The 14,973-nt window shown below is 44.9% G+C and overlaps 1 protein-coding gene across 1 annotated transcript in view; it reads right to left on the reverse strand.

The window, feature by feature from the left end:
* Positions 1 to 14,973, reverse strand: part of PTPRF (protein tyrosine phosphatase receptor type F) — a 254,311-nt gene that overhangs the window by 81,234 nt on the left and 158,104 nt on the right. The window contains exon 5 of the mRNA XM_080624134.1: positions 10,580 to 10,690. Coding sequence (XP_080480260.1) covers positions 10,580 to 10,690 — 111 coding nt within the window. The remainder of the gene's footprint in view (positions 1 to 10,579; positions 10,691 to 14,973) is intronic.

Genomic DNA, 14,973 nt, shown 5'->3' on the forward strand with positions numbered 1-14,973 from the left:
TTATCCACTCCTGCTGGCTTATATCCATTCTCAGCTGCCTCCCCTCAGCTAAACCATGCGGCTAAAACGTTTAAGTGCCCTGTCAAAGGTTCATTCTCCAGAGGTGCCTGAGCCATCACAGCGGTGCTCCAAATTTACTGAAATCTGGGAGGCTTTGGGCCTTGGCTTTAATTTCTTCTCTTTTCTTCCTTGTTCTCATTTTTCATCATTGTCTTGGGCTCAGGTAATTTTATCCTCTATGAAATCTATTTTTAGACGGTAAACAACAAGGGCCCTGTGCCTCAGTACAATCTAAATGAGAGCACATTCCAGGGAGAGAAACAGGAGTGAAGTCAGTGTACTGGAACAACTACTACGACAACTTGTTAAAACTTGTTGCAATGATGATTGTAAGACCAACTCATGCAGCTGCCCAATGGTATTTGTGAGAGGAGCCAGGGTCTCTCCCTGGGAGAAGCTGGAGAGCCGCTGTGAGCATCCCTCTCCTGCAATGTGTGTGGAGGGACAGACCCGCATGGTACCTGTTTCGTAAAGAAGTACTTCTGCCAAAACCACCAGCTTTCCTCAGCATGAAATCATAAGTGCCTCGAGCAAGGTCTGGAGCTAGATTTAATTTAAAAGATGGAGTTGCCTTTTGCTATAGTCCTTTATTCAACTCTGGCTTTCTGAGGGCAGCAGGACAGAGCAGGGCAAAGCACAAATCAGGTTTTGCTGAGCGGCTATAAGCTCCTGCGCACGTCGCCATGGGACTCCCTGAGCCATTCACGATGAGGCTGGGGCCACCGCCAGAGCTCCCTGCTCTCCTGCCAGCAAGAGGAAGACCCAGCCCCAGGGAAGAAAGGAGAGGCAGACTTGGTCACGCAAAGGGCCCTTATCTGAGCATGGAGAACTGGCCACCCCCAGAGTAGGGACTGCAGCTGGGAAGCTGCTCAGCAAGAGGGCCTTCCATCTCTCAGGCACCTGCCCCTGCTGCCCTGTGGCAAGCGGAGGCAGCATGCTAGGTTATTCTCCAGCTGAGATAAAAAGTAAGCTTTCTGCCTCTAGAGAAAGTGAAAACTTTTAAAGCTACACGAGAAATTGAGGAACCTGCTCTTCCCTAGCAGCTCACAAGGGGACTGGAGATCATTCTGATCTCTGCTTCCAAAGACTGCTCTTGATCTCTGGCCAGAAAGCAGCAGCAGTTTAGAGGTATTACACTGGCACCTAGCACAGGTAACGGGTTAGAGAAAGACCCCACATACAGCAGCATGCACTCCTTCCCACCCTATTTTTGAATAAAGGTGCCCTGGCTGGGATTTGCATGCAGAATATATTACGTGCATTTTAAATCTTAAGCAACAAAGACATGCAAGCAAAGTATTAATGCCATCACCAGAGCCACAGCAAGCAGTAAGCAGATTTCATCAGGCACACTGTGGCCGTGCCTGGAAGGGAGCCAGAGTCTGTAGGGCACCCTCCCCTTTTCGAGATGGCTCTCCTCTCCCTACTGGAAAGTCCCATCTGACGTGGCGTACTGTAGATGGATAAGAAGTGAAAAGGACCAACCTTCTCGCTGATCTGAGAGATGAAAGTTTGTTTTGTTTGATGGCAGAGTGCGATGAAGATGAGGAGGGAATAAAAAAAGACAAGGAAAAACACAGAGAGTAAAAACAGGCCAAGCTTCATCTGTCCGCACACCACTGAAACGACAAGACAAGACTACAGAGGTCAGCCATGACTTCCCACCATGCACATACACCACTCCATGTCACGGACAAGAGTGTGCCACACTCAAACCACTCTGGCGCGGAGCAGGGAGCCTCACCAATCCGCTCACTGCTCCTTGAGGCAGGGTGGAGGGGACCACATGTCCCACACATACTCACATGGAGGGTGCTTCGGGGCAGCCCCGCGCTGCGCCAGATGCTGGAAGCGCAGACATATCTACATGTGCAAAGCACTCACACACACACACAGGGCAAGGGACTCCAGCCACCACACAAGCTGATGTGCTCCCACACACCCACTCCAGCTATAAAGATGATGGCAAAGGCACTTTAAAATTATTGACCACACACTGGGAAGAGCATATGTGTAGATCCGAACTTTATCAAGTATGAAAGAAATGTTCCAAGTGGTGAATGAAAAATCTTCTACCATGAAGAGTTGCTCCCCCTCTCCAAACAAAGAGCTAAATGCAGCAGAGAGGTATTAGGCAAGTGACAGACATGCGCAGTCTCAGCTGGGCTCAGTTTCGGGAGAGCCTTATTGGTACACTGTGCCGCGAGTGAGAGATGGACAAGAAATCAGAAGGACAAAAACACCCAGAGAAAATTGAGCAGATCCCAGTTTTTGTTCCTGCGGGAGAGACAGTAGAAGGTTAGTTGCATTTTCCTTACAGACAAAGGAGATCTTATTTCTCTAGCAGGAGTGACCTCACTCCAGCTACCGATCTGTGGCGTATTAGCTGTAATCGAACACTCACTGAGAGAATACAGAAGTGGATTTGATAGTTAAAGAGTGCTTATGAGTCACATTTTTGATGGGGGAAGGAGAAGGTGGGGGGAGGAATTTGCTTTCCAGCTGAAACACTGCAAATTAGAGAACAGCATGTGGCATTATACAGTGCAACAGTACAGTCAGCCATTTCCAGCAACTAGAGGACAGGATTTTAACCAACACTGACACGGTACAGAGCAGGCAACAAACTGCCAATAAGAGCTACAACAGTGGCCTACGAAGTGTAACGGAGCTTGCAGGAGAACAGCAAAACAGTTGCTTACATTTCTTCAGTTGAACTCATATCAGCAGACCACAACCAGCCAAGCCAGAGTTTAAGTGGCCCACAAGCAAGTGCCACATCCAGCGAGGCCCCCCACCTGAACATCCTCAAAACAAACAGTCCTAGCTTAAGGTTCAGGTTTCCTCTGCCCTGCTTCAGGCAGGGGATATACTTCTTGGTCCACAAAACATTAACATAAGGCTCATTTAATCCTGCGAGACCCTGTGATGGGAGGGAACCTCTTTATTGCCGCTCCCAAGCCACGACTTTATTTCCTAATTTAATGGAGCATATCGCATCTGCATGGGCTCGGCAAACAGCAAGGGGCTTCTGCCTTCTGCTCAGCTCTTCCCAATAGGGAGAATTTGTTTCCTGCCCTTGCCCAGGAAGGACAGTGCTTCTGGCAAACCAGGCAGACCCATGAATGGCTGCATTTCTGGAAAGCAGTACTAACATCACAATAGGGCAACAGCGACTCCAAGTCCTGCAAGCGCGGACCATCCTGCAGCACCCAGTGGGACTGTGCGACAGAATGGGAAGAGGCTGGTGAAGAATGCAGGACCAAGGGATGCTGCTTAAACAGCTACAGGAGCACCCATCTCTGCTGCAGAAGTGCAGCAGCCCCAGAGCCGCCCTCTGCCCTTAGGAAGCGCTGATGGGTCCCTAGCTACAACAAGGGGACTTGCTGTGGTGTCACTTGGCCTGACTGGAGGCAAGGTGCTGCTGCAGCTGAGGGACAGCCAGGGGCTCTGTTTTAGGAAGCCTGGCAGGGATCGCACTGCATCAGTGTGCATGGACAGGAGTAGGCTCCAGCAGTGGCTTTCCCCACATATTGACACTTCAGATTAGAGTTGGAAAGGTGAGGAGATACATGTGAAACACACTAATTCAAACAGATTACTTTCCGGTCTGTCAAACAGGAACAAGTTTAGGGCCTGCTATTTGTCACTAATTGCTGGATTATCCCTTAATCTCTTACTATATTAGTGGCTTATGGGGAATAAAACCCAGTAGCAGGCTATTTTGGAACAGCTGTAAGGCAAGAGGGAACACCTGGGCAGAAAGTTCTCTCTCTTTTCCCTTTAGTTAATGTTCAAACAGCTGCTGCTTTATCTGAGATAAACCTGATAAATGGTAAATTGAAAGTTTCATCTCATCCCATTCACATACTCCCTTATCTCCAGTTTTCTATCCATGCCAATCCTAAACTAAAAAGCATGTTTTACCAAGTTTTTCTGCTTTTTCATAAAACAACTGAGCAGTGACAGTAGATATCATCTGCCCCCCCCGTAGAGATTCAGGATTTAAGGCTGGGGTTACCCAGAGTATCCCCTGTGCAGAATACCATGGCTCACTAGGCATGTTACCGTGTTCCCATGAATCTAGGCTGCCTGGCAGCTAACTTGAACATGCCAATCTACGTGCAAGACAAAGCAAGTGAAGTCACAGCAGAAATGCCGCCAGAGGATAGCAAACTCCAGAAGGTAAAAACAGGGCTCCTTTTGAGATCCACACTGAAACAGCAAAGAAGCAAAGAGCGAGGCCGTATCAGAGACGCGTCTGCCAGTCCCGTCAGACGGCTCCAGTGCTCTGCAGGCAGAAATTCCCATGCTGATTGAATTTGGCTTTTACCCTGCCACAGAAATGCTTGTCTTATGCAGTAGCAGCAATACTCTAACCACAGCAGCTTGCTGCAGAAAGAATGAGTTTGGGCTTATGGGAAGGCTCTGCTTTTGTGTATTCTTGGGCATTAGCTCCTTGAAACAAGGAAGAGGGCTGTGGCCAGGATACAAATGCACAGGTTTGAGATTTTAGATCACTAGCTCAAACAAAAGAACACATTTCTACAGCTTTTCAGAGTGGGAAGCTAATACTTTCCTGAAAGAAACAAAGTTTATTATCCCAATTGGCTCCGTATTCTGATGGGAATTGCCAGCATCTGTCCTTGCGCTGAAAACCCTCGGGTGCTACACAAGGCATTAACATAAAGGCAAACCCAGACACTTTGCGATCCAAAAGACAGAGAGGTTAACAAAAAACTAGAGGGGGATGAACCTGTTCCTGCTTATCTCCAAAAGCACATCTTGTGTCTCAAGGACTCCACATAAATCAAAATTTATCCTTTACAGCTTTTAGAAGTATAGAGGAACAAAAGGACAGGTTGTCTTTTTTACGCCAGATTACATTAGACTAAGACAACCTCCTATCATATGTGATGAACAATGTTCTCATGCCACAGTGATGAGTATATTCCATCCTAGAGAGACAGACAGGATGCTCAGGGTGCCCAAACATCCTTTCCCATTCATAGCGCACACACATGCATGCATGAATTAAATTAAGAGCAGAAAATCTCAGAGAACCAGAGGTGGATTTCCTAACCCTTTGTGCATGTGGATATGGAAGGGGTGGGAATGGACATTTAGTCGGCACAGATAAGCAGGCCTAATTGTTCCACAGTCATCTTTGTATGTCATAAAAGGAGAAGAGAGAAATAGGTTTCCAAGTCCATTTTTGTGTTGCACTATCATGCACTGAGCCACCAGTCACTCTCCTATTTTCCATAAAGGTCATTTTACAAATAATCAGTCTTGAGCCTCACACTGCACTTTTAACTGTCAAAGGACTCTGCAAAGAATAAACCTGTTAGGCTTATTTAGTTCAGTTCTATACAGCACATTGAAGTCTTTAGATGCCAAGGTGCATCTGCCCAAACCACAACTGCTCTGGCTTTGGCTATAGCAGTAGCTTCAGCATGGAGCAGCACCCAGGGGCACAGGAAATTAAGTTAAAAATACTGAAATCCCATAAAAAGAGTGCAATTTCTTCATCAAAGGGTCACTGCACTCTGTTGCATTGCTGCACTGCAGTATTATGTTGAGGTCAGTGTACATAGGGAAATCATGGTCCTTCAGACCTGTAGCCCTCCTCAGACACGTACCAACTGCTGAGGGGTCATTACTTGCTGGCCTCTATTGCAGCCTGGTTTGTTTCTTCTGATGGTCCAGGGCAGCCATCTGTGCAAAGCAGCAGTCTGGGTCATCCAGACTGATTCAACTGCCTGTTCATGTTTCCCGTCACCCTGGCATCTCCCTCAGAAGTCTCTCCAGCCTCTCTGCTTGTCTGTGATTGCTGCCAGGCCCTTACACACCAGCAGTGCCTCTCTCTGGTGAAGTAATGTCACCTCCAACAACCCTGCCTGACAAGAGGCAGATTTAAAGGAGCACATTGCCATGAATACGCATATAGCAATTCCCCATTTTTCAGACAATCCCAGTTTTGGTCACTGTTTGTCCACTGTCCTGAGCTTTTACCCTTCTGGCAATAAGCTCAAGCTTTGACTGCTGTTGCTATTTTAGCTGTTTTAATATTACATAAGCAGAAAATGTTCTTTTTTAAAGGCTTCAAGTCTTGTTGCTCCAGGCCCATGTCAGTCATTCAGAATTACTATTATTTACACAAGGTCCCTACTGCAGTAAGCATCATGCAGCTGCAAGTAGCCATTTCAGTGAGTTCCCTCTGTGTCTGAGCCTAAGCTATGGCCAAGTCCTCAAGTGTAAAACCCTGTGGAGGCCCGAGAATCGCTCCTAGGGACAGAGCCACATCCTAATTTCATTTTGGGTGATGGCTCCTTAGGGAAACTTGGCAAACAAACCTTCAGACTCCAAGCAAGTTTCCCTGCTGCCAAATGAAATACTAGCCTGGCCTTTCAAAAAGCAGATCAAGAAAGCACAGATTTTTGCAGTAATACCATTTCTATTTATTGCAGTCTGATTTAATAGTTTGTGATTTGGGGACAGAGGAGACAATTCAGTTTTTAAATGGTCTTTTTTTAAAAAGCAGCTGTGCAGCTACTACAGTATGTAGTAGAGCTCTACAGCATATGTAGTATTTTGGGCCAGGAAACTTACTGCACTTACCCCACTGGACCATGTCTTGAGGGCCTGACAAGCAGCACTAAAGAAGTGAAAACTGGGCAACAGATTTCTCATTTGATGGGAAGTATGCAGCCAGTGTTCCAGTTAGTATTATTCTAATAGCATCTGCATTGCTCACTGCTGTAAGCAGCACTGGGGAACACACCTAGCGAACTCCACAGTGTGTTAATAAGGATATTATTATATACAGTCTTTCTGCTCATCTGTTTCACTGAAGCAGGAAAAAAATAATGCCATGTGTAGAGAAAGAGAAGGGCAAAAAGCCCTTTCATACAGGAGAAGAATAAAATAACAGTGCCTCTTACTGAGGGGAGCACCACATAGGCAACCACCTTCACAGGCACTTCATAAGACAAGACTTATGGCTGAAAATGCTTCTCTTTGTGCAGGTGTCCCTGAAGCTGTAGGCAAATGAAGAGTGAAATGTCTTCATAAAAAAACAATAGCATAGATGAATCAGTGCAATTATAATATACTCCCAGGGAGCATGACAAAATGACACCACCTTTTTTTATTCCACACTAGGTCCAATCTACGTTCTACTCTTAAATCAGTTTCTTGTATATCTTGAATCAGTTTCTTGGATTTTTGCTGCTAAATCAGACAGCAAGCTCTCTGGATTAGAGGAATCACATCTTCCACAGATTTCTATTCCCTTCCCTTCTCCCTGCCGCAGCATCAGGTCCCAAATCTAATAACTGTTACAATGTACTGTGGTGCGTATAACCATGGACCACAAATGGATGAGCGTTCCTTCGTGGTGGTAACAGTAGCATCCAGACCAGCATAGGCAAGCATATTTCGTCTGAAAGGATAGAATATGAATATGCCACCATGACTCCCTTGAAGTCCATGTGATGCCCCAGATAACCACCTTGCCTTGGCATGCTCCCCACTCTGGCTTTCACTTTGCTTTTGCTTCTCTGATGGTCTGGATTTTTTCTGCAAGTGTCTGTGCATGGAAGGCTGAATAGCATCTGTGGGAGGCTTCTAGTGCTGGTCCCCAGCCCCAGCCCAGCTCTGCAGCAGCAGACAGATAGATCTGTCAGTCCAAAAGCGGAAGGCTTAGAAGGGCTGCTTTCCAGCACACTTAAATGAAAATAATAGCTTCAAGAAAAATGCATCCATTTTCCTTCACAAATCCCTGGTGTGGAAATGTTTTAACTTTTAATGAAGTCCATCTGTGCATTAGTGCTGGCTCTAAAGGATTCATAGAGACAAGACACTGGCGTAGCCTGCTCCTTTCTCCTCCTTTTTTTTCATTGATATAAGAAGCCCTGAGCAGTGCCTGGATACTCCTTTTCAGCTTCCAGTATCTTCCTTTGTTAGCATGAAAAGTGTGATAAAGATGCTAATTAGCCTGTGCTTTCCAACACAGCACACTTCCACAAGATTACCTGGGAGGTAGGAAAGGGGAGGACATGATCAAAACCATAAACCTCAGGAGTCTAGAGAAACAAACATTTAAAGTATTGAAAAAACAATAGGCTGTAAATGAGAGCAGACACAAGCAGCCCTGAGAACTACAGAGGGTGGGAATTAGTACCGCTGCTTAGCACTCAGCCATGCTTTTAGAGAAAGTGGCTAACTTATTGGGTATTCACTGCAAGGAGGTCAATCATTAGGAAACCACCATGCACTGGTGGGGCAGCCGACACACTTAATTTCCACCGTAATTTAGCATTAATTAATGTCTTCCCTAGTAAAGATGCAGGCATTTTCTAAAGACCCTACTGGAAGTCACTGATCCATCTAATGACAACACTGTAGGACTGTGACAAGAAGGAAAACCAGGGATTCTTTTACTCTGCATCCCAGACCTGAGAAAGTAAGATACTTTCATTTTTTCCTTGCTTGTTAAAGAAATAAAATACTGTTCTTGGTTTGACTTTTTAAAGTAATTGTAACAAGTTGGTATTTTTTTTGTAGAACATTTGCTATGAGGAACTGTAAGCACAAATACCATCTAGGACCTATTATGCACAGCACATTTCATCTGATAATAATTTATGGGGTACCCTGCCTTAAACATACAGCAGGGCTTTATCAGGATCACACAGGTTGAAGACTGACAATGTAAAGATTGTATGTGCAATAAAAGGGCTTGTTAAAAAAATTTATGTATAAGAAAATGACAGTTAACAGCAAAGCATATATCTAAGAACATGCTTTCTTTGATGAACGTCAGGATCACCTCTCCCATGTGCAGCCCATCCATGGCCCATGCCTTGCGCAAACAGGATAAACGAACCATGCTGAGCAGCAAGCCAAGTGTAAAATTCAGTACAACCTTCACTCCTACAGGATTCACGTGTAAATTAAGTGTTCATCAGTAAGAAATCAGAAAGTTAATAAGAGGAGGTTTTTCCACCTCTTGAAGTTCTCATGTCTTTTTTCAGCCATACCTCGATAGAGAACAGAAGATTTGGAGTCTGAGCATGTCACAGGAAGCAAAAGCATTCCAAATACCGCAGAAGAATGCCTGGGTATCCACACAAACTTACGCAACAACAGCCAACCTGGTAACTAGGATCCTTTCCCTCAGAGTGCAAGTGACAATGTGAGATAAGTTTTAGCACAGCTTGCCTGAAAAATGAACTTGCAGGAATACAAGGGATTTAAAATCATCCGTAAGTACATTGTGAGAGTGAAATGAGTGATTCCACTGCACAGATACATCTTCATCTCCTGAATAATGCTTAATTGGGTACTTCAGTCTTCCAAAGACTCTTATAATCCAAATTATGCTGCAAAATAAAAAAGCAGTCCCCCAGAATAAGCAAAGGAAGCAATGCCAGAAGCCACCCCTAGAAGCAAATATACATCATATGAAGACTTAATCATGTTCTCATGTCCTCTTGACATACTAACCAATGCATATACAGCTTTAAGATTGTATTTTCTTTCTCCAGAACAGAGGAAGGAAGAAATGAAGATGAGATTTTATTATTAGATAGTTGATTTATTATGTGGAAATAAAATCTCATTCTAACTTCCTAACAAACAATGGGTAGCACCAACACAAAAATCTTCTCTTCTTGGGAAAATTCATAACTACATTTCCCAGGGGTTCCTAACTAGTGGCTGTGGTTACTCAGAGGTCCATATGAAGCAGAACATTTTTTTCTTGCTGAAATTAACAGAAAATATACAGGGAATTTAGCCTTTGTTTTTCTCCAAGCTAACTCAAACACCTTCAATGTAGAGAAAGAAAACTGCCAGGAGACTGTCCTAATGGAAAACCTAGTTATTCTGGTACGTTGAAACTAGTTTCAAATCAGCAATATAGCATAACCATTAGAAAAATCAACTTTACATGAACTGTGGCTAATTTCCAGCAGGTTCCCAGTGTGAGCCATTAATACCCAGAGGCTCAACCAGTGATGCATTTAAGACGGATTAGGCCAATTCCAAAAAGCTTTTCAGCTTTTAAAGATACAAATTCCAAAGCAGAGGCCTAAATATTGGCTCACCTAGAGCTGAACACTTCTGGCTTATCAGAGCATGACCATTTTTACACAACGTCACCAAAGGTTAGTTTATACTAAGAGGATTAAGCATTCCTCAATCCCAATTAAAGTAACTATGACCCAAAGTTAAGGAGTTCAAGGGAGAAAGGAATTCCAATTTTGCCGATATTTCAGCATTTAACACAACACCATATAAACAGCAAAACAGATTTCCAGAAATGTGAGTCAAACCCAATGTGCATCAAAGATATCCTTGACCTTAGCTTGCTGGGTTTTGAGGAAAAGGCCACATCACACAATCCACAAAGTGTGATCAGGGCACTGAGATAGGGAACACACTCCTTCACTGAAAGCCATGGAGCTTTTTGGGCAGTAAGAGAGTGACCTCCTTGGGTGGAAGCTGCTCTTACCTCGAACGTAAAGGTTAGCTGGGGCAGAGTAGCGGGTTCCTGCGCTGTTGGTTGCAACACATTCGTATTTGCCTTGGTCTGACTCCTCACTGTTCTCTATTTGCAGAGCTCCTGTACACAAACAAAAAGGACACAGGCAATTCAGGTTATGGCAAATCTGGTAATTGAACAGCCAGCCTCAGAAAAGGAAGGCCATGCCCCACGCTTTTAAAGTATCTTCCTGGATAAACATATTGTGATATCCCCTGGACCCACAGGGCACCAGCATGCAGCCAAAAGGTACCCAGTCTTCTGTTAGAAGCTTGTGAAACTGATTATTATTTTTTTTAATATACAGGGAACCAGTTACTGATGTATTTCCAACCGCCCCAACCACTTATATTCATTGCTTCAATAAAGGAATAAAAACATACACATACACACGTATTAATTACAGCTTCATATGGGATGCCTGTCTAACAAAAGGACCTTTAATAAGCCTTTAATCAAAACAGCCAAGCACAAAGCACACTAACCGTAGCTGTTTGTTTCTTATCTGATGCACACAAAGCCTAGCAAATGCTCAACAAATTGCAGCCTTCCTGCAGAAACTGGCAGAGTCCCATCTCTCCCACCTCACCACCCTCCTTCCACAGACACCCCCTTCTGAGAAAACACTTCGCCTTTTGTCAGCTTTATGTCAGTGATCTCGTTTTTTCAGATTTCATGATACATGATATAAAAGATTAGAAACTCGGTGTGAGACATCAAAGATACACACTAATGCAGTGCACCCATTTTGCTGCATAGTCCTCATGTGAAAGCCACCCTCCCTTGTACCAGCATGCCTGATCCTACAGTTTGGGTCAGGACGTGACCTGATCCCACCCCCAAGGTGCCGGATGCATGACAGGCTCATCTAAATAGCTGTAATAATTTTCAGAGCACACAGAGTAGCCATTTACATGTGTAAGCTGTAGAGTACTCATGATGTGGAAGTGAGCACTGTTCTAGGGTGGTTTTCTCTAACTGCTCAGACCATTTCAACTGGCGCCCAGCACTACTTGGCCCGGGAGGCTGGTCTTTCACCTAACTTCTTGCCTAGCACAGATGACGGCAAAACTGGTCACATCTAAACTCCCCTAACTGTGTCCCATATCCAGACTGAAAGATGGAGCTGCAGAGAAAGAAAGAAGCAGGATGCATGTGACAGCAAGCTGGCACTGTTGGCTGGACACTGAATTGGCTGGTACTCAGCCTGCTTCCCTGAGGAAACACAGGAGTCATTTTTAAAGTGCCTCCAAGGGCTCAGATTCTGCTGGTTAGGACTGCCTGTAGGAAGGGAACTCTGCTCACAAACCATACGCTGAACTAAAAGAAAAATTAACCCTTTTGCTTGTAAGGATCTGAACTCATTTCTGCCTGCCACGGTTCAAAACGACCACTAAGAGCCGCACTGAGAATAGCTGGTGAAATTTCCTTCTCCCCTCTTGCTGGTTCAAGCTGCAGAGGTCAAACTCAGTTTTTCATATCATCAGAAGAAAAACTAATGTGAATCAACCACTGCCACCTACATTATTTAGAAGGATAAATTGAGACTGTGGCATAAGTCTATATGTCATGGGGAAAAATGAACTTCCCTGGGTTCTGCCATATAATAAAAATGATGTACAGAGCCCTCCCTGTTGTTGCATTCGTGCTGGAAATGAGGCTTCAGCTAGACAGAGAAAGCTTGTTTGCAGAAGTCCTTCCACCTACTAAAGCAAGGACCTGCCAGCTTTCCCTAGCCATGGAGCTCTCTGGACACTCACAGGCCAAAGTCTACAGAGCACTGCTGTTTAATTCAGGGAGAATGCCGGATTTCTACATGCTGTCTGGGAAAAACATCTTCAAGCAGATAGCAGCATGACAAGCAGTGGAGCAGGACAAAGCTTCCCAGCATTGACAAGACACAGAGAATCAGAGAATCTAGAAATGGAAAAGACCTATTAGGTTATCTTGTGCATCCCTGGGGGCCAGGGCTGGATTGCTCCTTGTAAATGTACTTGTGTTCTGTCTAATCCCATTTTAAATGTGCCAAGTGATAGGTCTTTCACCACTTCCTCAAGGAATTGACGCCACAGCCTGGTTATGTTTTCTGTCAGGAAGTTTTTCTGCAACTCACCGTATATTATCTCCTTCTTAATTTCTGTTCATTACTCTGGGGGCATGCATGTTCTGCAGAGTTCATTCTGAGTACTTCCGTCAGGCTTGGCTGGGAAAATCTGTTTGCTGCACAACATACCCATACTTAAAAAAGCCAACCAACCAACAAACAAAAAAGAGTAGATGTCATCACCCTGACGAAAAGCCTATCTCTGATTTAGCCCTCATCAGCTGGCTGGGCTGAAAGCAGAGCCAGCTTCAAGTGACATCCAGCGGTGTCTGCCTAGAAAAAGTAAGATCCCCAGATAATTCTGCCATGAACACGTACCTGTTTATATGCCCCTTTTAGCCATTTAGTATGTATCACTGGTATTTATACCTCTTACAATTGCGATCACTGTGCCTCTGAAATGCCAGTTAGTCAAACTATTTTTTATCTCTAGGGACCTCAACATCAGTGCAGGAGAGAGAAGAGAAAAACATAAAAGGATGAAGAAAATGAAGGCAGAGGGGAGTTTCAGATTACATGCTGTTATTACCTGTCAGTTCTGCAGCCAACACAGATCAATTTCTAGATACATACTATAAACATGTAGTATGTGTCAGCAACTGCCTACAAACTGCTCAGGAACACTGGGCACGGGATTCTGGTTTTGTCTGGGTTGGCATGACCATTCAAACTACGGTGCATCCTGAGCAAGAGAGAACCCAGGAAGCAGAAGTTAATGCAAACCTCTCAATCAGAAAGAAAACAGTTACTGCAGTAAATCATCATAGGACAAACATACAGATCCCACACTAGAGCTGACAGCCAGCAGGAAGTGAAAGGATCATGGTAAACTGATGGCAGTCAGTGGGACTATACGGTTTTTCTTGAAGGACAACCTACAACTAAGTGATGGATACAGGAGAGAGTAGGGTATCCCAGAGTATAGAGATTTATGAATGAAGTTAGGATGATCAGACATTGCTGGGATCAGAAAGCTGGAGACATAAATACATCTGAGCTTTGGGAAAAACTCCGTAAGTATCAAATGCCCCAGCCCCTAGTCCAGTCATCCCAGAGAAAGGCAGTAACTTCCTCTCTTGAAGAGTTCAAGTCTAGGCTGGATAGGACACAAGGAGCTACAGGAAAGGAAAAACTAAGTCTTGAGTAGTTCCTTTCTCTGAATTTCACGCAAGCTGCATCCGAAGACCCTCAAAAGCGCAGTGAGTTCTTTGCTTTGACAAGTGCAAAGGATCTGATTTCTATTCCTAGCCCTGTCAACATCTCATCTTACAATCTTCCGCGCCTGTGCACAGCAGAGCTAGGAAGGCTGATTTACTTTTATTCATTACTTTGGGACTTATGTTGCACAAGTTGCTGAGTAAGGTCTTGTTCACACAGGATGTTACTGCAGACTTCTCATATGGACTCATGGCGCTCATGTGTCAGGTTGCCTTGTTCTCTTTTGCATTGCTGAGTCCTGATGTGCAATCAGGTAACATGGCTTCAGCAGATGCGTGAGGACCATCTACCATCAGGACATGCATATATGACGGAGAGGAGCAGTGGAAAGCTTGTTTGGGAGCTCATGGGGCTCTGCAGTGGTACGTGCACATCAGGGCAACATTTCTCCCTGCTGATCACCACGCAACCTCCGCTGCCTTCTATGAGCGCCCTGAACCGCAGTGGGGCTCCAGCAGAGGAGGGGCAGCCATTCATCACCATGCTGTGATGCCATGTCGATCTTGCTTGAGGTTCAGATATGTTCCCGATAACACATCTCAGCTTATGGGAAAGCTGACAGCTCCTGAGAAAAACCCCTGGCAGGTCTCCAGTGACAGCAAGAATGGTGACAAGGCAGAGCTTTCTTGGGCTGAGGGCAGGAGCCAGCCCTGCTGACTGACAAGCATCCTTCATAGGTTCTTTACTCTGAGCTGGTATCTCTTTGCCAGACCTTCCCTTCCTCTCCGAGCTTTTTCTTTTGCTCTGTAAACTCAGGCACAGACAGCAGTCCTGTTAGCAGCTCTCCAAGATACTTATCTATTCAAATATACGTGTGCTCAGGCAGAATCATTAGCTGCAGTGACAAGGGGTAAAAGCAGCATTTAAAAAGTGCACTGCACAGACAAAGCATGGGAAAGGCAGATCCTGACAATGGGCACTTTCTGGCAGTGCTGGGTACTGTTGTGCCACAGAGGGCTCGTTACTCTCTCCTCTAGGTAACAAACTAAACGTAAAAAAGCTCTGAGCTGCCATACAAATGGACCTCTCTGTATCTATTCAA

This window comes from Psittacula echo (genome assembly GCF_963264785.1).
Source record: "Psittacula echo genome assembly, chromosome: 7".
Lineage (NCBI taxonomy): Eukaryota > Metazoa > Chordata > Aves > Psittaciformes > Psittacidae > Psittacula > Psittacula echo.